Source organism: Pagrus pagrus (genome assembly GCF_965226575.1).
Source record: "Pagrus pagrus genome assembly, chromosome: 8".
NCBI classification, from domain to species: Eukaryota; Metazoa; Chordata; class Actinopteri; order Spariformes; family Sparidae; genus Pagrus; species Pagrus pagrus.
In genome coordinates this window covers 31,224,223-31,248,701 of record NC_140192.1, presented here as the reverse complement: position 1 = coordinate 31,248,701, position 24,479 = coordinate 31,224,223, and the positions used below count along the sequence as shown (strand labels likewise).

At 40.3% G+C, this 24,479-nt stretch overlaps 1 protein-coding gene across 1 annotated transcript in view; it reads right to left on the bottom strand.

The window, feature by feature from the left end:
* cacna1ba (calcium channel, voltage-dependent, N type, alpha 1B subunit, a) overlaps window positions 1–24,479 on the bottom strand; it is a 164,533-nt gene that overhangs the window by 100,136 nt on the left and 39,918 nt on the right. Inside the window, exons 5-7 of the mRNA XM_084359949.1 lie at window positions 23,159–23,311; window positions 20,471–20,658; window positions 4,469–4,572 (exon numbers count right to left, since the gene is read on the bottom strand). Coding sequence (XP_084216075.1) covers window positions 4,469–4,572; window positions 20,471–20,658; window positions 23,159–23,311 — 445 coding nt within the window. The remainder of the gene's footprint in view (window positions 1–4,468; window positions 4,573–20,470; window positions 20,659–23,158; window positions 23,312–24,479) is intronic.

Genomic DNA, 24,479 nt, shown 5'->3' with positions numbered 1-24,479 from the left:
AAACCCAACCAAAGCACCGAGCAAAGAATTTGTTTTCTCCCCCGGTCTGCTGTCAGCAGGGTCGCCAGCTGCAGCAGCCTCGCGCCCGTGAAGTGGGCTCAAGCCGCGTTCAGCTGCGCTCGAGCGGAGCGGGGGAGAGAAACAATGTGTATTTCTTTTACTCTGTGGAAGATCTCCCAACGCAGTGAGGGACAAAGCAAGTGGGACAGATCTGCCCAGTCCCTGAGCAGCGCGCGTTTCACAGACAAGCCACAACGCAGAGTGTCAACAACGTCACCTGGTTCAGCAGCACCATGGACACTCCTGAACGTCACTCACTCATCCGGGCATGTACTGCGGTCTCATGAGGAAACGTAGCTTTTTGATATGATGCTTTTCTTGTTCCCGAATACAAATATTTTTTTAAGTATTTGTTCGAAATAAGTATTTGTAAAAAACACGTTATTTGTGCCTTTCCGAATACCGTATTCGGGTTTGGCTCCACCCCTACCACACATAGACTTAACTTGGGCGAGCCACCTATATTAATGGCCACTTAATTATATTTGGGGACCCATCTTAGCATTTCTTATCTTGATATTTTTCATTAGAGAACAAAGCAATCTGTGATTGATTAACTAGTGGACAATCTGCCCTTGCTCTACCCCTCTATACATACCCGTACCTGCTCTCCAGAAAAACACAGATGGAGTTAGAGAGAAAAATGTAATGATTGTGAAGAGAGGCAGCATAATTAACAAAAACCCACAGGGGTGCACCAAATCGGATTGGAAGTAGAGGAAGACGTTTTCATTATAGCAACATAAAACGAGGGACAAAAGCACAGTTTCTGTATGATAGCATCTTAAGATGTATAATAATATTTCTCGAAAAATGTCATTATCAGTCATCAGTTTGTAAGACTTAGGCAAGTAATAGCAATTTGGCAATAGGACTGTAGTTTTAAGGGCCAGAGGATCAAGACCTGGAGGCAAGAAGAAAACACAGCAAGTGTGTTTCTGGCAAGAATTCAATCCTTTTTTTGTTTCTGAAATAGTTATATTTCATGATAAAACTGAAATGGATAAAAATGTGTTACTGACGGCCTTTAATAAGCCATTTTAGACTAATTTTGAGCTTAGCCTCAAACTGCCAACTTTCTTAGCTTGTGGGGTGCTGATACGAGCGTTAACTTATAGGCCGACATTAAAAATGATAACCTAAAGAAAAATCTTTTGGGAAAATGACAAAATGAAACAACATATTAATGGCTCTGATGAGCTGACTTTACAGTTTATTCACTCTAGTCATCACACTCCTCTCCCGTCAGCATCCAATTAATTAACTCGGAATTAAGTAATAAAGAAAAAGTTGAGACTTGTTATTTCATTATTTATTCATTGTAATCACCTTGATTTCAAAAAGAAGCACAGTGAGGAAATAGATTTCATCCCAGCAGGGAGAAACGTTTCCTTATCAGTGAGGGCAGAGTACTCAGCTGGAACACAGAGTACTGTGGATTCTTTCAAAATGTAATGACCTTAATATTAAACAACAGGAGAGTGAATATGAATGCAACTCTGTTCATCTATTTATCTGAATACGCTCGGATAGAGGAAGACAAAACAGGAATGACAGCAGTGTCCCAGAAATATCAGAGGAGCAGCATGGGAATGGGTGTTGTAGTACAGTGTATCTGATACAACCATGTTTCTGTCGTTCCTGGAACATCATAATTAATTTTGTTGAAGGACCATCATTTCAGTTTAGGAAATGGTGACAAAAACTGCTTCCAGCGCAAGCCGTAATGGTTGACTGGGTTAAATATGGGACTCTCACTCAGAAGTCCGGTGATTGAATCCTGTTTGGAACATATTATTATACTGTTGGCGTCATTATTTTTAATAGTTTACTTATTATTTTCTGTTTCTTTTCAGTTCCCTGTCACTTTAGGTTGGGTTGAGGAAACTGAAATAATTAGGTTTAAGCAACAAAAATATAGGTTAGATTTAGTTAGTTAAGTTAAATCTGTGTTTATAAGGCTAAATTCTTCCATTTTTGTACTTTTCTGGTCTTTTCCCTAACAAACTAAGCTATGGCATTACAAAAACGTGATTTGTCCTTAGTTAATGATGGTCCTGCTGCAACATTAATTATGATGTACCAGGAACAACACCAACATGGCAAAATCAGATTATGCATTGTAATACCATGGAACAGTATTATGGTGAAGGACCAGGTTCTGTCATTGAATGCCCATAAAGTTCTGTATGGAAAGACTGTGTGAAAGGCAGGTGAACCCCTCAAGTGAGAGGTGAGAAAGTTCTTATCATTGGGCTGCCTCTGGGGACTGGAAGCTAACCTGCAATGATACTGACAATTACCATCAGCAATATAGGAGGTACAGTGCAGTCCCTATGTATTTGGACAGTTTTGTCTTGGCTCAGGACCACGGCATGCTAGATTTTTAATGAGGCAATAACTATGAGGTTCTTACCATGTAGAAAGTGCAGCCCCAGCTCTTTATCTATCCACCCACCCATCCCAATGGAAAATAACCATGGCTATCATGATTTGGTATAGATGATATACTGTAGGTTAGATGTTGTACATGAGTCGGGGGAAGGGGAAACAACACCAGAGACTGCTGCTGCTGAAGAAAGATGATAATAACTGCAAAGCAATATTACAAAAGAGGCAATATAAACACAGCATTCTCCCATGATGCTCTTTTCAATGGTGATGACAACTCAGCATCTGCTACTTGTGTTGCTTTATAAATTAAACCATATACCACAGAATTACAATGGCAGGCTCTGCACACCATGTACAGTACAAAGTCATGGTGTGGCAGACTTATTATTTGAATTTATGTTTTAATAAAATCTCATGAATATTACATTGGAGCCACCACAGATATGGTCCTGCTCAGTCGTCTCCTGGATCCACACACTTTACATATCTTATAATTTGTATCAGATATTCTGTCAGTGCAACTTGTAAACTGTGATTTTGTTGTTCTGTTCATTATTGGTGACATTTATTGCATGTCTGTCCATCCTGGAACAGGGATCCCTCCTCTGTGGCTCTTCCTGAGGTTTCTTCCATCGTCCTTTTTTCCCCTGTTAAAAGGGATTTTTTTTTCCATCAACATGGCAAGTTTTTCCTCACTTGAATCGAGGGTCTAAGGACAGAGGATGTTGTTCACTGTACAGACTGTAAAGCCCATTGAGGCAATGTGATTGTGATTTTGGGCTATATAAATAAAATTGATTTGATTTTAATTTTAATGAGCAGCTTGGTACACAATAATAAGCCCATGTCAGTAAAACTGGATTATGCATCCAGAGAGTCCACTGTGACTGCTTTGGATGAAAAAAGAAAAATGAAATGAAAATGATTTATTAGCGTTAGCGGACATTTTGATCGGCCATGCTTAGACAACTTCTGTTATGATATCATATTGTTATAAACACATACCAAAGCACAAATGCCTGATCCTATTAGCAATACTTTTAAAGAGAAAGCCCAATCTAAAGGTGCAAAAGTGTCTTTTCCAGTGTCAACAGTGGGTTATTTTAGCATTAACGTAGTTAAGTTACATCACATACATACCTAACTTCAGTTACGTACATTAACTGAAGTAACGTTCGTAGCTGATGTAACATTATTTGTAACGTACTTACTTTAACACATACCATGATATTTTCCTAAACCTAACCCAGTAGTTTTACTGCCAAAATCCAACCAGCCTGTGACCATACAATGTAGTTCCAGTACGCCTGTCGCTGGCATGCTGCAACAGCCATGTTGTTTTGGAAAAAGTGATAAATGTTTTGGGAATCACTGGTAATGAACCTATTCAGTCATTTAGGCAGGCAGATGTGTTGTTAATGTAAAGTAAATGAGAGAATACACAGTCCACATCTTGTTACTTTCTGGGAATATACTGCTATTTTCCCTGGACTTGTTGCCATAAATGAAGTCACAAAACTGATGGTTATAGTTTTTATTCTAGTTTTCATATTTGTGAGATAATGTAGTAATATTTTTTTAGCAGAACTATTCATCTTGAGGTGGAACAACATAATTACCAGCCACAAAGATTCATCCTGTCCTCTTTTCAGCATGTCCTCTCATTAGTTTGAATACGTTTGAGTGAGTGTACAACCATCTTTACAGTGCTGACCTGACGTTATTACTGAGAATCCATGCAGCCATTCCAGTGTGTTGTTTTGGAGTTATAGCTTATCTTTTTTAGCAATGTGAGTAAAAAAGTAGAGTTTACATATAAGGCACAATTAGACATAGACAAACACAAAATTACATCAGCAAAATAAAAATGGGAAACTACCAAAGCAAAGACTTCTCATTTCATTTCATCTTGAGGGAAGGCAGCCGAACAGGTCTGGTTAAATGTGGATACATCTTGCTAAAAAACAAAGCAACAAAAAGCTCAGCTGAGGTCAGTGTCACAGTTTGTACTCACCCTGACAGCACACCTAGCACTAGGTTGAGCATGAAGAAGGAGCCGATGATGATGAGGGGGATGAAGTACAGCCAGTTCCACGTGTTCCCTGAGGCATCGTTGGCCTGACCACATAAAAGAGACAAACAGCAGAGACAAAGAACAGAACTGTTAATGCTATTGCATTATTGCAGTTAAAGGATAAGGCTGGTGCACATAAGGGTTGGGTCAATGGATGACGCCAGCCGATGGCTGACAGTCATCATCTTCTGAGCGCTGTACCATTGTGACATTGTGATTTAAAAGGCCCTCTCAAAAAAGAAAGGTGTCCCCTCAGAGTTGCCATAAGGCAGGCATTGTGTGAGAGAAAATGAAAAGAAGTTTGTTACTGCCTAAAATGTTATGTCTCCAGGAAGACAAATGTAGAATATCACCAGAATTATCCTTCAAATTCATGAAGATGTTCTCAAGAGATCAGATTCTATCTGACCTGTTAAAATATTAGTGATCTCAGAGGGCTTGGTTTATGCTTATAGAGCTTCACATTTTGCAATGATCGTTATTTTCAAAGTAAATTAAACACCTTACATTATAAAAAATACCCACTTTAGTTCTTTGGCCCAGACGCACACACAAACTGACATCAAAGAACTAGCTACAACATAGGCCAACCATCGTTTCATGTCTCCTGTGTCTCGGCCAAAAAGCTGCACTTGAACACACTACAGAGACAACAGCTGATGGCCAGCTACTATCACCAGTTTTACAGCGAGACGTAGAGTCGAGACGTGCCAGTGATGGACCTGCTCTGGACTGGAGTAGAGCCAAGTCATCCACCCATCTACCCCTCAAACAAGTCTGTGCAGGAGTCAGCAATGTTTCCTGTAATGCTGCTTCAAAATACAAGCTTTTAAATTACTAAATAACCGGGGTGTTATAAGAAATAAAATGGATACACGGCAACAATTGGGTCACAGACGCTCACCGACAGCCCTAACATCGGTCAACAGCTGACCACTGGCCTGGCGTGTCAGGGCCTGTTATCACCATTATACTGTATGTGAGACTCTGACAAGAAGAGCACAGAAACTGTCAAAAAATTGGAAGTCCACTGACAAAGCATCCTTATGATTAGGATATTTGCAGGACATCCATGTTTAAAGTTAACGTAAATGAGTAATTATGTTCAGAGACCTTATAATGTGTCAGTATTAGTAGATAGTAAATGACAAGTCCCACTGAAACTCTTTACCATACAGGTATGGACAAAATAACAAATAAATACATGGAAATAGTATGTAGAAAGAATTAAAATCATGGCAATATATGATGGCAATGGCAATATGTGATTTCAGACAATGGGCATTATTTTGCTGCACTTTCAGAGCCTCAACTTTCAGATTGACTCCCAGGTGTGGGAACCTGGTGAGATTTGTTCCCATTCACACACAAGAGGATTAGTGAGGTCCAGCACTGATGTGGATGATAAGGTCTGGCTCACAGTCAGAGTTTTAGTTCATCCCAGAGATGTAGGGTGGAGTTGAGGTCAGGTCTCTGTGCAGGTCAATCAATAATATTGTTCTGTATTAAGATTTCCCTTCATTAGAGGGAAATTCAGCCCAAGATAAGCAGGCCCACCCTACAAGTACACAAAAGCATGTAGACAGGAGTGCCCACATACTTTTGGACACTACTGTATACTGTCATATACTTGACAGTATACATATATAACACATTGCTTTGTGGTTTCAAAGGCATTACAGCTTCGCATCCTGATGGTCTGGAGACAACATCCAGACCTCAGAAGACCCTTCATCATAGAAGTGCTGATTGGAGCAAAGCTTCTTCTACTCATTTAGCTGTGACTCTTACGGGAAAAAAGACAGGCTTCACTGCTATAATGGATGATATTATCACTTTGCTCTGTCTCTACTGTCAAATCACTGGCTCCCTTTGGAAGTACAAGGCAATAAAATGGGTATTGGCGTTGGTGCGGAGGACAGGTGTGCTTATTTGTGTGTGGTTTGCTGGTGAAGCACTAATGACAGAAGCGGCAGTCACAATGTGAGGCTCATGTTCTCCATTGTGACTTCCACCCTGCCTGAGGGCTTTCTACTGTATTAATGTTTACAGAATTCTTTACAGTAGGCACTCATGCTCAGATAATTGCTTCGGGAGGTTAATTTGATTGCTGGAAATTGTCTGCTGATGTGCTCATTTACTGAAAACCATTGTGAGGCTTTCCTATCATTCAGAAGCGTGTGTTAATTTCTAAATGTGCTTATTGTCTCTCAGATAAAGGGAGATTCTCATGACTGTTTTTTAACTAAGCAGCACTATAATTGCACATCCACACAATTGAGGTATAAAGCAGCTTAATTAGAGGGTAAAACGCTCACATACAGTATGACATGCAAGACTGAGTACCAATGACAGGAGGATAAGAAAGAACAATCAGTGGAGGAAAAAGTGTTTTAAAAAAAGTTCAATATATTTGAAAACAGCAGCTTTTCAAGATCAGGATTAATTTGTAATTACGCAACACTAGATTGTATAATGAAGTTTCAGTTCTAGTTCTCTAAGCTACACACATGCGCGCACACACACACACACACACACACACACACACACACACACACACACACACAAACTAAACAGACAAACAAACAAAAAAATAATCAAGACACAAGAATAAACAACTCAAGGTGGAGTGTTGAGGATGAGTTCAGGAGTCTCACAGCCTGAGGAACGAAGATGCTCTGCAGTCTGTAGATCAGGTCTATTCAACTCCAGCCCGCGGATTAGATCAGACCAGCCTGCCGATCAGTTCTGTTTACAATTAAATACAATTTAAAACCAAAATATTTGGAATGATTGACATTTCTTCCACAATAAATCCTTCAAACCAGCAAGGTGCATTGTTGCTGCTATTGTTGTAGACTCAGTTCATCTTAAACTTTTGCAAACTTTTGTGAAATGTCTGGCCCCTGGGCCCTTAGTTTTCTGATAATGTGGCCCCCTGAACAATATAGTTGAACAGTCCGGCTGTAGACGATTCCTATGGAGATCTATTTTGTAACCAGAAACACAAGCCACTTCCTGAGAAGTCTCACTGAAATCTCGCCAGAGGTAAGTTGTTGTAGGAAGAGGACAGTGGAGAGTAGGTTGGAGTTTACCTAGAAGAACTGCAATAAGAATTTCATGGCTGACTATTTACATGATTTTGACAAGCCCCTATAGATTACGTTGCAGCCATTGCAGTTGTGTCACTAGCTGAGGAGATCCACTGGCCCGATTCCAAAACTTTTGGTAAGTATGCGTCATTTACACACCAAAACATGTTAACAGAGGGCCCATGTTTAAAAATACCAGAATTACCCTTTAGTTTGTTGATAATTTTCTCAAATAATTGATTAGTTAGAAGATTAAAAAATGAAAAAAATGTCCAAGATGACGTCCTCAAATGTCTTGTTTTGTCCACAACCCAAAGATATTCAGTTTACTGTTAATGAGGACAAAAGAAACTAGAAAATATTCATATTGAAGAGGCTGAAATTACTGTAGTGCATTTTATTTTTTTTCCTTAAAAAATCAATAAGTGACATGAAAATAGTTGACTATCAATCTAATAGTTGACAACTAATCGATTAATCGACTAATCGTTGCAGCTCTAATAATAATCACACTGTAACCTAAACCCAGATAAGCAGCTGGATGGATGGACTTAGTACCTCTGTTTGATAGTATGGTATAACTTGTGTGACACTTTTGGAAGCAAAATATGAATCAGAGTATGGTATTAAAAAAGTTATTCTATTATTTATGTCACTTGAATGTGTTCAGAAGGGAATTATCAATCCCGATTGTGGCAGATAAACCCAACTCCACAGGACTGAAGAATCCATTTGAGTTTAAATGACTTGTTAAGATTAATCTCAGCATGCTGAGGTTCTATTGACCCAAACTTCCAGTATCCAAGATAACAACATTATGGTCTCCGGTGGGGATGGTGCAGCTACACAGTCTGGATTCGGTTGCCACAACGGGTATGTGTCTCCTGTCAACAACCTCCGTTCTTGTTCCCCATTCCTGATGTGGATACTTACTGTGTGGTCTCCAGATGCTTATTCCTAATGCTCCAGGAACTATTTGAAGTAGACTTCTGCCATACGTACAGTGAAGTCCCTCTCTACCTGACTGTTTTTCATATTTAACATCTGGCCTTTCAGTTAATGGGGACTGTAAATGAGGGTAGTGTGACAAATTTTACGGATTACTATACGGCAGGTTACGGATTATAGGTGGTGACACCACTACATTTCTTGCAATTGTGCATTGAAAAAATGTTCTTTAACTGTTGGACTATTTGCAAACAGTTCACAAAGTGATGAACCTCGCCCCATCCATGCATGTAAGCAACGGAGCCTTTAGATGATGGCTGCCCCTTTCTTACCCAATCATGATCCTATCACCTGTTACCAATGAACCTGTTTACCTGTGGAATGTTCCAAACAGGTGTTTCTGGAGCGTTCCACAACTGTCACAGTCTTTTGCTGCTTCTATGCCAACTTGTGTGAAACATGGCAGTGTTTCCCACACATATGCTGTTTTTATCTGCAATCAATTAACTGGGTGATCTCCCCTCCCTCTTTTCCTCCCCTCTACTGTCAATCACACATGTTCTGCAGACAGAGAGAAGCTCTCTGGTGCTACATCCATTCTGTAAACACACTGATTGTGATGCGACCTCTCCTATTTAATGTAGGCCTATTTATGCTGTTGTTTTGTACATACAAACTGTTTTTTTTGGGCAACTTTCTAAAACATTTACTGTTGAAGTAGAAAGCCAAAAGAAAGGCGAGGCCAGCCAGTGTGTGTGTATTAAGGTGGACAAATACAGCAGCACTATGTGATGTAGGCAAACTCGTAAAGCAATTCTAAAGAAGGAAAGTAGATTTTTTTGAAGATCACGTTCTGTTTTGATTTACGTTTTACACAGTGGTCCAACTTCAGGAATCAGGGTTGTATTAACAAGATATTCATGGTCAGCAGAGGATGAATCTCACTGACTTATGTCATTCCATGAGTTTTCATCTTGCGCCATAATCAAATGAAATGACAGGGTAAATATAGTGCATTCTTAAATATTCATTTCAGAGCGCACTCTGGCACAAACTAGACCAGGGGTCAGCAACCTTTACTATCAAAGGAGCCATTTTAGCCATCCCTCGCCAAAAAAATCTGTCTGGCGCCGCAAAACATATTTGTGCCTTATGATGAAGGTAACACAGCCTAGAAAGTCTAAATTAGCCTAAGAAGATTATCAATAGGCCTAAATGAGCATTCATTCATATTTTCACATCATGTGGCAACTCTACAGTGGGCTAGTTATGCTTACAGTATAAGGTACTTGTACTTTGCATCTCCATTTCAATGATGCCATGTTTTGGTGCATTTATGAAATAAAAGAACTAGCCTACAATAAATAGAAATAGAGTAGCAATACAGAGCTATAAATGCAGACCTACTTAAGTCCTCCCTGTGTTTGTGAAAATGTACAAAATAAAAGGTAGCCTCATTTGATAATAAATAAAACACATAGCGGCAGCCTAGATTTGAAAATACAGGACAGTATACATTTTATTTTAGTCCATTTCAGTTAATCCTTCTTTGTTGAGCATAAAACACAATCATATTAACTGAGGATCATTCAATTAATCACAACTTGATAGAACAGATACAATTCTGTGTGTAGGCTATGCATTTTTACTGTCTGAGAATGTAAGGCCTAAAAATGTGATGATGATAGAAAATATATATATTATTCATTTCCATGTAAAATGTAAGGGCCACAGGGAGCCACTGCAGAGGGGCAAAAGAGCCGCATGCGGCTCCAGAGCCACAGGTTGCAGACCCCTGAACTAGACAGTTCATAAATTGGGAGCGCTGTTATAATATACTGTTCCATTGTTTAGAGCACCGCGCTCTGGGAGCAGCAGAGTTATCTTTTATGAGGCTTTTCTGGTTTAATTAAAAAATCTAAAGAAAAGTTTAATTTGCAATTATAATTCATCATGTATTTATCTTAGCATGTTTATTTCACAAGTTACCCTTCACATTTTTTTATATCCAGATCAAGCTAGCTTTGTAAAATTGGTATCTGTTATCCTTAATAAAAACTCAATTTAATTAGCTTTCTTCCATTTAGTCTTTTGATTAGGAACAGGAAGGGAAGGGGTTGGAGATCTATGATGAACTGCTGCCAGTGAATCCCTACACAAAGGCACTGTATTACAGAAGTGGAATAATCTGGCATAATGTAGCTCTGAACTGGAAGTGGCTGCACAGGACTGGGTGTAGTTGTGCATTAGCTGCTGTTGGGACAAGGCTGCCTCAGACTTTGGCTAACAGAATGGAGAGAGCACACAAGGCAATAGAAAAGCCATTAGTAGCTCTGTTCTGCCCCTACAAGTGTTAGCCTGAGGACAGCCATCAGTTCAACAGCAGTACCACACCCATACTGCCCAACACACTGCAGACAGACCGGAAAATAACAGGTGCTGACTCACACAAACACACACAACCAGTTCCATGTGTGAGACTGCTGATACTGCTGCACCTTAATGAAATATATCTTTATATTTGATCTTTTTCATTTTAAAGAATTACAGTATCGCAAGGAAGCAGTATTTCCTCCACTCAATATATCTTTGAGCACACTGAGGAGACAGGGAGAGACTGTTGCAGCAGTACTGGACGATGAGTAGCAGTGAATGGTCTGCACTGTATCTTGTGTTGCTTTCCTCCAGCTGCCTTGTAAACATCCTGCTCCCCAGAGCTATGTCTGATAGCATCTGAAAGTCGGCCTGCTGTTTACAGGTGAGTGGATACTGTGTCACCAGGGGGAACTCATGCAACTAACCCTAACTATCCCTGACAAGCACTGAAAAGGCTAGTGAAACCAACAGTGCACTGTCCTGTGTGTAACAGGGCATACTGCGACTCTGGGAGGCTCAGTGTAACATTGAAACATACCAGACCACAGCAGGCAAGGGGGCATGTACTGTAATACAATATGGAGAGTTACTGCAGGAAATTACAACTATAAGCATGCACACTCTGTGTTGCGGTTTATGAGATTAATAAAATTATTAAAGCAACACCAGGTAGTTTTTCGACCTTAAAATAATATTTCTAAACTCAGTTAAGTGGTAGAAAAACGGTTAAATGGATGAACGGTGACGCCCCTGCAGCCTGAGGGGGGTCGCGCCGGCAGAAACCACACTGTGTAACTTCCCAGAGCGGGTAGGGACATACCTGATGTAAAGAAGTCTAGTGTGACCTGCTTTACGGCACGTTTATTCGTCTGTGGATTTAGCCAGCAGCTACTTGGATTTTTTGTAAACCAACGCCATGGCCGAGCCAGCTAAAAAAAAACAAGAAGGTATTGTCTGAGGAGGCGAAGAAAAGAAAAAGAGAAAGTGATAGAACATGAGCCGGACACGGATAAATATTGCCAAATATACCAGCTTACACTCGGTGGAGCGAGCTAAAAGAGCTGATGGCGACCTAGCCTAGATGCTACTGGATTTGTAAGTCATATATTACATATATACATATTTATTATCTTACCGACTTTTACTTTGAGTTGATTTGTTGTTATGTGGTGTTCATTGGGGCACTATCCACAGTTTATAACCATAATAAAGCCGGGAGATAAGCTAATGCTGTCCGTTACGATAGCTTGCACATTTTCATGTAGTGACTGTAAACGATGACTAACTTACTAAAACACTATGAACGTCTTGTCTCGAAAAGTTGCAGATTCCTTAGTTAATGCAGATAATCAACATAATTGTTGAACAGTGTGGTCGGAAGTTACGTTAGGCTATTGTTGTTATCGGTAACATTAGCATGCTACTTAGCTACTGTTGTCGTACCGAGTTGGTTGTAGTTATTACACCAAACACAACGTCAGCTTGCATGTTTTCGTGTAGTGACTGTAAACGATGACTAACTTACTTAAACACTATGAACGTCTTGTCTAATTCTAGCATGCTAATGTGCTGTGCAGCCTATATGCTAACAAACTACCAACTGCTATCTCTGAATCTAGCTTGTTGTTGGCACTCGATTTAAGTTTCATGTTTTTGATGTTTCCAAACGAGGCTTCATGATTCGCCAGCTCCGTCAACAAATTCACGTGTATTCATTTCCCCCAGGGATGCTCATACAGCGACAGTATTTACGACACTAGTAACAGATAATTGCGCATCTCAACCAGCCTGGGGTAGTAATGAGTCCAAACTACCTAGTGTTGCTTTAAAGGGACAGTTCACCCCAATATCAGATATACATTTCTTTCTCTCTTACCTGTAGTGCTTTTTATCCATCTAGATTGTTTTGGTGTGCTTTGAAAATATGGGCATTAGAGATGTCTGCCTTCTCTCCATTATAATGGAACTAGATGGCACTCAACTTGTGGTGCCCAAAGTGCCAAAAAAATATGTCAACAGTAATGTCACTTTCCAGAAACCATGACCCAGTTACTCAAGATAATCCACAGACCTTCCAACCCCATACTGTATCACCATGCAGAAGGAAGTATGCATCTACTGACAGTATGGGATATAAACATTTATGGTGTCCTCTTCTGAGCTGAGCTGTAACGTTAGCCAGCTTAGTTAGCTTAGTTAGATAGCCTCTCGTCCAAAACAATCTAGATGGATTAATAGCACTACAGGTAGAGGCCTGTGTTCCTCTGGCCCTTCTCTTTTAGCTGTTCCACATAAAAGCAATGATTGATTGATTTATTCACTTGCACTGATAAACATACACAAACCTCACAACAAAGAGAATTTGGAGAGCATTCACTTGACGTATTTACTATAACGTTATCATACTATTGTCCTTCTTTTATCTCTCACTGGTATTTGTAGCATTTACATCTGACAGCACCAGAGTCCAGAGAAATTGAAACATAAAACTCCATGAACAAATTCACACCAACACCTTACATCTCTGGATATCTTATCTAAATGATGACATCCGATCACCTGCTTCTGTATTGACACCTGATATTATTATCAATATCATATCTCAATTCCACCTGCTCTGCCAGACCACCTCCAGACATAGATCCAGTAACATTCAGAATGTGCTTATATGATGCTTCACACGCTTCAGACAGAATCAGACAAATCAAGAGGGTATCTTTCAAAGTGACATCAGACATATCAATAGTAGTAGTAGTAACATTGTCATTTAAGTATAAAGAGAATTTCATAATACAAAGACTGTAACTTTGGAAGACACTCACTTAATTAGAAATGCAGACTTGTCAATCTTCATATTAGCTTAGTTTGAACCTACAAGAGGACAGTGGATGTTGTTCCCAATCACTTTTATTTAAATCACATCTGAAAGAGAGTTTTCAGGACCACTATGGTGAAAAGGAATAATGGAAACAACCAGTAACTCCAAGTACATATGGGGATGTGGGTATACCAAGCAGAAGCTTTTGTGTATTTGCATTACTGAATATATTGGGGACATAGTGTATGGATGTTTTATTAAGACAAAATTCATGTTAGTGCTCACTCTTGTTATTTCCTTTTTATTGGGACATATTGGTTTCAGGAAACAGGTGTGTACCGAAAGTACATAAAAACAGGAAACAGATGTTTTCCTGTAATCACATCATAATTGGTTGATTCTGTATAAAGAGAATGTACACTCATACTAAGTTTCAGTTTTTTTGCAACTAAACTCCTTCGAACACACAAGCTGCATCTTCTGCATTTTTCCTGAAGAATACTTTATCTACAACAAAGCAGGGAAAATCAGGTGTGATAGTGAAATGATACTCATTTAACGTTTGTCCCACAACAGCAACCCTACCTCCCATTTCACTCTAAATATTCCTATTTAATCTGGCTAGAGGGGGGTCGTCTAAACCTAAAACATATTTACCCAAAATATATATGGGCTGGTGTTAATCACCTGACACTCTGCTGACACCTTGATATCTTTACCATGTGTTTATGAATAACATTGTTTGCTAAGAAAAAAGAGCTATGTTAAAGGTTGCTGCTGTTGAAACTGTAAATGGACCTTGTTAAATTGAATACAGAGCTGTGAAGGTATAAGAGGGAGCTTTTGACCTTTGTATTGAGCTGACCTTTTTGACTTTTATATTTTTGTATTCTTGTGAACTGAAACCATCAAACCTTAATAAAATTAGGTTGTGATGAACCTAAAGATGACCTCAGTCAGGAATGAGGTCATCTCACTCGACTCCCTGTGATGACAGTAGATTAACTTCAAAGTCGTTTTAAATTTAAGAACAGAAACTGCTGAAGCTGAATCTGGTTGATGACTTGTTGTTAAGCTTGTGTGGTTATTTCAATAACTGAGTGTCACTGAGTTTTGACTTGGTTGTGTGATTGTGGAGATTACACATTTGCAGGACGTTGATACTCAGCTTTTATGTGACTTGGGTTTATTATTATGAAGTTTATTCAGCCTAGGTATTAGATGTTAGGGTTTTCAGGGGATAATGAAGCCTCACCATCATAAAACCAGAGAACCTACACAGAACACAGAGTGAGGTTTCTGAGGTAGTACAGTAAATCTTGCACTACCTACTGTATATCGCATGCACTCCGTTGATGACCGGACAGTTAGACATACTAACATAAATAGTCCTGAAATATGTGTTACAGCTGATGATTAGAGAAGCCAGGCAGAACTATTCCCTCTAAGCAATTTGTGGGTTGGAATTGAGTGAGATTTTAAGGGAACCGTTCCTTGCCAAGGTCAAAGGATAGGATACCCGATGTTATCGGATTGTCTGTGCAGCTTGTATGTTGGCCACATCAGATCAGAAGTTCTATGGAGACAGACTTTCAGTTTTGATGCCTTTGCTTTGATATGTCACAATGCTGGAGTGAAGCACGAGGCCTAAACGAACCTTTGTGTCAAAACTGTTGAAACAAATCAACATCTGATTATTAGATTCTGAAGGACTGAATATAAGTTAGTTATTTTCAATGTAAAATTCATATTATTTGGATGATTCAACACCAAATCTTCTCTGCTCTAAGGGGTTGACTCTTTCATTGCTAACCCTAAATCCTTACTGTACTGTATGTTCATCTCCAATATCAGTGTCAATTTAAAGGTTTTCTACATACAGAGCTGAGACAAAGCATAAAAAGGCGAGAGCACCTGTCAGAAACCAGAGTTTATGTCTAAGAGGTCTTGGGGGTCTCCTAATGAGAAACTGACGGACTGAGTTTTTTGCATCAGAGAGCCACAGCTTTGGCAGAGACAGACGAGGGCCCATTGGGCCATGATGGATGGCCACTCTGATGATGAGGACACAGCCAGGTCCCACGGCGGCAGGAAACGAGACAGGCGTCACTCCTCCCTTGAAAATTCAATCAGAGAATCCACCAATCATATTCAGCCAAAACAGCAACCTCAACCCGCATGGTCAGAGCGCATTACCAGTCTGTCAGTGATCCAGAAGACAGGAAAAAGAGCTGTCTGATGATGGATGACAGAATGACCCTCACCCCCAATCCTTTACAGCCCATATGGACTAATTCTGGATTAACACCTCAGTTTAATGGGGATTATTCATCATGTTAATGACACCAATGGCTGATACTTATAGAGCAAAGGTCTTAAATCTTCATCGTGGATATGTCATCATGGATATGTCAATGAGAAGTGTTAGACCATGAACTGGAATCAACATGACCAGTAGGACCATCAACTCCATAATCAAGAGGTAGAATGAGGACTTCAGAAAAAGCTCATTTTCTATTGTAAGCCTCACACTTTAAGTCTACTTTTGTCCTGTCAACACTCGACTACTGTAACCTTGGACAAGTGACCAAGCGGTGTGCTCTCTCTCCCTCTCTCTACTTGTCCTCTCTTTTCATTCAGACTTCTCTCAGCCATCAGCTCTCCTTGGACTTCTCTCTCTCTCTGCTGGCTGTCAGTGCCTCATTCCAGATGTTTTTGATCTTCATCCTCCAGCAGATCCAGCCTCTCTTCTTGTCTCTTTTTGTTATGTTCTCCTATCTGTGTGTTTGTGTGCTCAATTCATCTGTGTCTGTAATTTTGTCATCATGAATTGTTCATCCTGCGATGTTTTTGTTGGTTTGTTCTTACATGTGGCATCTGTTGCACGCCTGCCTGTCCTGGAAAAAGATCATCAATCCTCTGTTGCTATTCCTGAGGTTTCTTCTGTTTTTTTCCCATTAAGGTGGGTTTTTGGGGAGTTTGTCCATATGTAAATCAAGATTATGTCTTATGCTGTACAGATTGTAAAGCTTTGAAGTGAATTATTTATTTGTTATGTTGGCCTGTATGGATGAAACTGATTGACTGCAGGTTTGATTAATAAATGAAGCATAAATCAAATTTCATCATTCATAGAGACATACAGATTAATTAAAAATGACTGAAAATGAAAAGAAACATTTTTCTTTTCACTTTCAGTCATTTTTAATTAATCTGCTTTACAGTTTAGATTGATACAGGGTTATTGAGTTTGATATTAGATTAGGCTTGATTCAATTAAAGGGGACTGTTGGGCCTTGGCGGAGGTATGCACTCTTCTGAGTGCCATTCTAGCTACAAAGTGAATTTACAAACAGAGTTTCAATAAATGCAGATATAAATAAAGCATTACTGGCTCATGTGCTGTCACTTTACATGATGGGTTAGAGGAAGGAAGTCTAAAGACAAGTTCCCTCGATTCCTCTCTCTTGCCCTTGTGTCTTACATGTATGTACTATAGGACAGACAGAGATGAGTATGAGATGCATTTAAGACAAACGAGAAGCATTCTTTAACGCTTATAATTAGAGTTGTTCTGATTCTGATACCAGTATCAGAAATGCTGCCATTACTGCCGCGAATACGTGAGCCTATGAACCAATCCGATACCACGTAATTTAGAAAAGGGACCCTGCTACTTCCCAGTTAGCCGGAAATCAATTCTTCTTCTCTGCTCTAAAAGCCAACACAGAAAGTTGCGCTGTGCTGCTCATGGCAACTACTGTTTATAGAGCGGTGAAGAAGAAGTTGATTTTGCGTGAGTCAGGTGGAGCTACCAACATGTCAGCTATTTGGCAATATTAATGTTACTTTGGATAACCCCACCAGTAAAACAGCGACATGTTCAGTATGCAAGGTTGTAATTTGTAGAGGTGGCACGAGTGACGCCAATTTCAACACCAGCAACCTTAAAAAACATTTGCAGACGCATCACGCGAAAGAGCACAACGAAACTGCTCTCCCCAAACTTTATGAGACAGTGAGGGAACACATTTCATGTAGGCTGAAAGACGTGCAGGCAATCAGCTTTACTACTGACATTTGGACCTCCAACGTATTCCCCGTGTCTTTGCTGAGTCTGCACGCTGGGTGGACACAGTATCGCCATCAACATTTGCCCTTCAAAGCGCAGTGCTGCAAGCAAACGAGTTTCGTGAGTAAGTTTTAATTGAATTATTTCTTCCCAGATTTATTTAAGTTGCTGTTGCACTACTGTTTTAAACTGTTCTATTTAAAAAGTGGCTGCACTTTAATGTGTTTTTTTTTTTAAAGGAAATGTTATTTATTCCTAGATTTCTTTATTTGTTCTTTTTCGGTTATGACAGACTTACAAATTCGATAATGAAAGAATGTTGTATGGCAATCATTCTCTGCAAGGTTTTACCTGAGCCGGGCTATACAACAATGATACTTATCATATCACATCCATACAGGGTCAGTAGTATATACAGCTGTTTAACATGCACTGGTATCGGATCAGTACTCGGTACTGGCTGATACGCAGAGTCCACGTATCGGAATCAGTATCAGGAAGGAAAAAAATTGTACCGGAACATCTGAAGATTTCATTGGTGGTTGATATGGTGACATCAGTGGTTACCAATGGTTAAGGTAAATGCATATTAATATTTTAGATCCCAGGACACCTTGATAGCTCACCTTGTAGAGCGGGTGGCCCATGTACTGAGTGTGAGCCCTCAGCAGTTGCCCCAGTTCAATTGTTGCTCATGGCCCTTTGCTGCTTGTCTTCCCCCACTCTCTCCCCCATTTCCTGTCACTCTCTAGGCTGTCCTATCAAACAAAGGCTAAACACCAAAGAAAGAATGAATAATGAGAGAAACTAAAGTTCCCAGACTGCAGGAATAGGTGTTAGTAACACTGAAAACTACTATGTGGAAAGCCAATTAAAGAATGACGCAGTGGCTAAATATTGCTGCAAAAGTCCTGGCCATAAAAATTTGTGCATTTGTGCTTATTCTGCTTTCACTCCTGCTCTCAGGGGTGAAAAAAACAGTAGGGTTGGGCCAATGGATGATGCCATCGTCCTTTTGCCGACAGACTACTAATCCCTGACCATCGTAACGTCTTGATTTAAAAGGCCTCACCAGAGAGCACAATTACGTGGCGTGTCCCCTCAGAGTTTCCATAGGGCATGAGTTGTTGTTGTTTATGATGTGTGGGGAGAGGAAATGAAAAGAAGTATGTTGCTGCTCAGTGCATTAACACTACGTCTCCATGTCCCGTTTATTATTTTCTTATAAAACCAGCTCAGTTAGGAGAACCCAAGACACTTTTGTGGTAGCAGTGTTTCTTTTCCTGCGGGCCACTATTTCTCAGAGTCATTCCGTTTTTATACACAGTTTTCTTTACTTAGCTTCCTTGGCTAGTCGGCCAACGTTGTTTATGCATATGAGGCTGAACAAAGCTGAGTTACGGACATGTGGTGCAGAGACAAGGACGCTTTTAAAGCTGGCACAGGGATGTATGTCAGTGGTAACATTTCCTCTGCAGAACGAGACAGTTAGAGATTCATGTCAGAGCAACGGTGGGAAACAGCGGCGGCTACAGCGGTGAGCTAATACGCAACTGCTGCCTTACGACAACACTGAGGGGACACACTGCCTCAAATTCGTTTTGATGTCATCGTCCATCACAATGTTTCACTGTAGACATCGTCATATGCCGATTCGGCAGACATCGCCCAACCCTAAAAAACAGAGTTAATTTGTAGCTCTGTCCTGCTGTCCATGTTCCTGTGTCCAATAATTGTGTAACTGTTACAGCGGGGAAACCATTATTTGACGTCTAAGAAGCATCAAAGCAGTATCCTCTATCCACCATGCCTTTTCTTTCTCTCAGCAACCAAACTACTATTGATCGCTTTCTACCTCCCTCCTCTTTCACTCTGTTTCTGTTTCCATCTTTCAGCCCTACAAGGGAAAACTCACACAGCCTCTCCCCTCTATAAATATTTAATAATTTAGCCTATTGCATAATTGTTTTGGTGGCATGATATAATACCGACTTTATGGAAATGGCAGATAGGTGTGATTTGCTTCATGCTAGCAGTAAGGCTGCGATGCTGTGGTCCTAATTGGAGCTGCTGTGTGTGAGTCATCCTCCGCAGGCTCTTATGCTTGCCTCTAATCATCCCCCCGAGGAAGGGTGGGAGGGGAAGGAGCAGTCGGGAGGAAAAGCACAGTGTCTCAGCAACGATGCACAGGACAGACTAGCCTGTACATTCACACTGATATTCTCTCCACACACTGGTTTTTCACATATTTGGCTGAGCAGTGCACTTATCATCAGAACTTTACATAAAATACAGTTACAGTTACTGTAGAGTAAGGAATTTAACCAAATGCAACAGTTCTCTCAGACATTCCATCACCAACTTTTCCCAATTAATAAAAGGATATATCTGAGCTAAAGGTAAAAGAATATATAAAAGCTCAAGGATTTGCTGATCACAGAGGTCTCTGTGGTGATTCAGAGATTCTGAAACCAGGCTGGGCATATAGCTGGTGTGTAACACACTGAAGTTGCAATCTAGAGCCAACAGTTCCTCCCTCCATAACTCAACAGTGCAGCAAACCCCATCCATCTGGTACCCACAGTCCCTAAGAAATAGCATTTAGGCCCACATGTGTCTCCTGTCAGTGGACTCACGTTGTAGAGGATGTCCACCCATCCCTCCATGGTGATGCACTGGAAAACGGTGAGAACAGCAAAGAGGATATTGTCAAAGTTGGTGATACCGAAGCTGGGTCCCTTCCAGTACTCCTTACAGGTGGTGCCGTTGCTGCAGGTCCGGGCTGGAGGCTCCAAGCCACACGGGAAATCTGCTGCCTGCTCACCTACAGCCACAAATTCACACATACACACACCACCACATGCACAGAAATTCACACACACGGTGAGGCACTATAGAGAAGGCTGGGTATGTATTATGTAAAAGTACTTCTCGTGCTAAGATACAGAAAAACATGCCATCTTGTGCATAATATATGAGTCCAACTACAATGATACACAGGATGTTAACAGTTAAGCAGAACACATTTGACCTCATTTCTTGTTTTTATCCACAATGACTTACAAATACAGTTCGACTGATGCTGGCTCTCCAGTGTTGATACAAACATTAACATGTTGGACTTATCTTTAAATTCTACATCCCACATTCTACGGTAATTATAAGAATTCAGAGCTTATATTCAAGTGTAGTACAGTATCAATACTCCAGGTCTCACTCTCTCTGACCACAAGTTGACAGTAGCTGTAGCAGTGAGCCAAGCTGCAACCCGCTGATTAAAGTGAAGGGTGTTAGCAACAACAGTTAGCAACAACTTCGACAATTTCATGCCCTCACTGGTGTGTCAATTTTTACCCGCAGTATCAGAAATAGTATCCAATATCATATATATTCTGAGGTACTGTACCAAAAAAGAAATTCCAGTATAGTGACAACACTATAACACACTATAGTAGGCTTTAAATGGCCACATTCTGCTTTTTGGGTTTTTGCCTTTCCTTCATTGTGTTATGAAGCATTTTTGTGCATGTAAAAGGTCTGCAAAGTGAAAAAGCCCAAAGTCCAGGCCAAAGGGAGTGACTCCCGGAATATGCTGCTCCTGCACTGCCTGAAACACCTGGTTTGGAGTAAAGCCTTTACTTTACTTTCGTTACTTATGTGCATCACTATATAACAGGCATTATATAAATATATATATTTATATATATAATAATATTATATATATATATATATATATATATATATATATATATATAATAAAATACATACAGCTGTACCACAGCCATGGTTACCAGCTGTAGTGGCATTATTTTGGATCACACTACCTTGCCCGGCATGACTCTGCCTCTGATTGGCTACATCCTGCCTGTTAAGTAATGCACATGTGAAACTTTCATCAAAGATTGAACAGAGGCGAGATGTCTCACTTTGTAGCTATAACTGAGCGTTCAAGACACAGTGTGAAAAGGGATGCTGCAGCAATGCACCATATGAGAAAAAGAATGTGTTTTTTGAAAGTTAAAGTATGTAAACCTGTTCTACTAGGACTCCCAAAGAAAAGTATGAACCTGAAAATTAGCTTTATATGACCTCTTTCAGATCAAAGCTAGAAAAACAAGTTATACTGCATGTTTCACAGCTAAATAAAAATATAAGCTCCATTATAGCTTTGCTTTAAGTCTTATGTGGGATGAGAAGGTTTGGACAGAATGCATTCAGTCGCTCTGAATTTGAATATTGAAATTCAAATACAGTTTTTCCATCACAAAGCAGCAATCAAGATGTGTGATGTCCCTGAAATGCCAGCAAAACATAAGCAACCAGCTAAAGCTAATTGTACACACTGTCAGTGTGGAAAAGGCAAAGGTCTGTCTGTTTGTTCATGCCAGTCTGTGGTTCACTCTTGCTTGACATCACACTTAAGGGTAAGATTAGAGTGTTTTAGTGGGGCCAGATGGAGTGTTTTTGTTGTAAAGTATGGTATGAAATAAGTAAGTAAAGTGTGAAAAAACAAAACCTCCCACCCCCCCTCCTACATCCCTGAGCCGGCTGGCCTGGTTATATGCTGGAGCATATATTGGTGAAATTTGACAATCCTCAATTAGTTAGACATCAAGAGAGTGTTTAGACAACTGGAGTACAATACACAAAGGATGCCCTGATCGGCCTCATGTCCATAGCCATGACAAAGGGTTTCTAGATTCTAAATTAGCTTCAAAATATACCAGGTAGTAAATCACCGGAGTAACCAGCAACTGCTGCTCTTTCCTTGGCTGCAGCTAGCTTCCAGGGCTTATTAGCTCGTGGCTCAGTTAGCTGTGGAGCTAGTGGCCCTGGAGTTAGTCTGGACTGGGACCTCTGATCACAGCTGTAGTTGACACATGCAATGGGGTCCAGCTTAACTTGATTTGGCAGCCTAAGAGTAAACATGGCTGGACACTGAACTGAGACTGAACACAGCCTCAGAGACCAACGGAGGTGATTAACAGCAGCTCTGACCAGGACTGTGACTCCAGGGACAAGAAGACATGGCAGTCGGGGACAGGAGAGGAGAGAGAGAGAGTCGTACATCAGCAGCGGATGAAAATGGCGTGGAGAGCCGGAATATTTTCACATCTTACTCTGTGAACTGAGGATTAAGTTGGACCAAACCAGAGGTGATTGTGGAAAGATAAACCAAGACTGTGTTGGAGGCTGATGTCCAGTTTGAATAAAGTGTGTTTAGTTCACTTTTTGAATGTTTTAAACTAAAATTCTGTTCATATCTTACAAATTGCTCTTTTAACACCAACAACTTGTTTATCCCTTGTCCTCCTCCTGCTTACCTGTGTCTATCCTGAAGCAAGTGCGATGGAATTTGCCCATGTAGAAGTCGAGGCCGATGATGGCGAACATGAGGATGGCAAAGAAGAGCAGCAAGCCGATCTGCAGTAGAGGTACCATAGCTTTCATAATGGACTTCAATACCACCTGAAGACCTGATGCAGACAAGAGAAACATGCTTTTGGAAACACAGGAGACTATTTTATTTTATTTCTTTTTTTAGTTTTGCCTTTAATGGAGAGTAATGGAAGGACTGTCAGGAACCATGGGGAGAGAGAAAGAATTATATGTCATGCAGCAAAGTCAAAACCTAATTCACTTCAACCACCTAATGAAATATTTTCTTGCTTACACATAGGTTTTCTTAATAAAGCACGCTGAGCTTGATGAAAAAAATCAGGTGTATTCAGGTGGCTGGTATCTATGAGTGAGTACAATCTGATGCGGATCCAAATAAAAATCTGGATCTAGCGGATCTAGTTGGAGCAGTTACTGTTTTCATAAATGTAGCTAGCTATTTATGGTTTCATTCTCAATCTCACTTGAAAAGCTCTCATTGGTCGACTGTTTGTACAACTGAGTTTACAGCCATCAGCCGCCACAGCACCAGACTGATCTGAAAACATCAGAGAAGTGGGCAATGATTGAGAGGTCTGGAGCCAGGCTGCTGGTTATTGGTGAGGATTATGCCAGAATGACTGGATAAACTTAATGTGTTCAGACTTAAAAACAGAGAGGGAATTTTAGCCATTTCTTCATCAACACTTTTGGAATAGATTAATTTCATTTAATGTCATTCATATAGAGTAACTGGTCTAAACTTTAGTCAGAGGTGAATTCTTGATCCTAAGAGCACATACGGTATATATGATCAAACTCATGAGCTGCTTAAAGTTTCCTAAGAACTCTGTTTACAGTATCTAGTAGTTCTAGGTGCTGTATCATAGGCAACTGGACTTGGTTCAGTTTCTTGAAGACGTTTCACCTCTCATCCAAGAGGCTGTTAAGCTGTCTGGGGAGAGAACTCGGTACAGACAGCTTAACAACCATTCACACCTGGGCTCATCTAGCCCTAGCAACCACCATGGAGGCCGGTTTGACCAACGACCCACAAGTGGCCCTAACGACTCTGAAACTCAGAGCTCAGTGTCCTTAACGACTCTGTAATAACACTCCCACACAGAGTTTAAAAGCCTGCAACTCCTCTCCAGTTAGTTAGAACTGAAGAAGACTCTTGGATAAGAGGTGAAACATCTTCAAGAAACTGAAACACGTCCAGTTGCCTACGGTACAGCACCTAGATTTACCATGACCTGGATGACT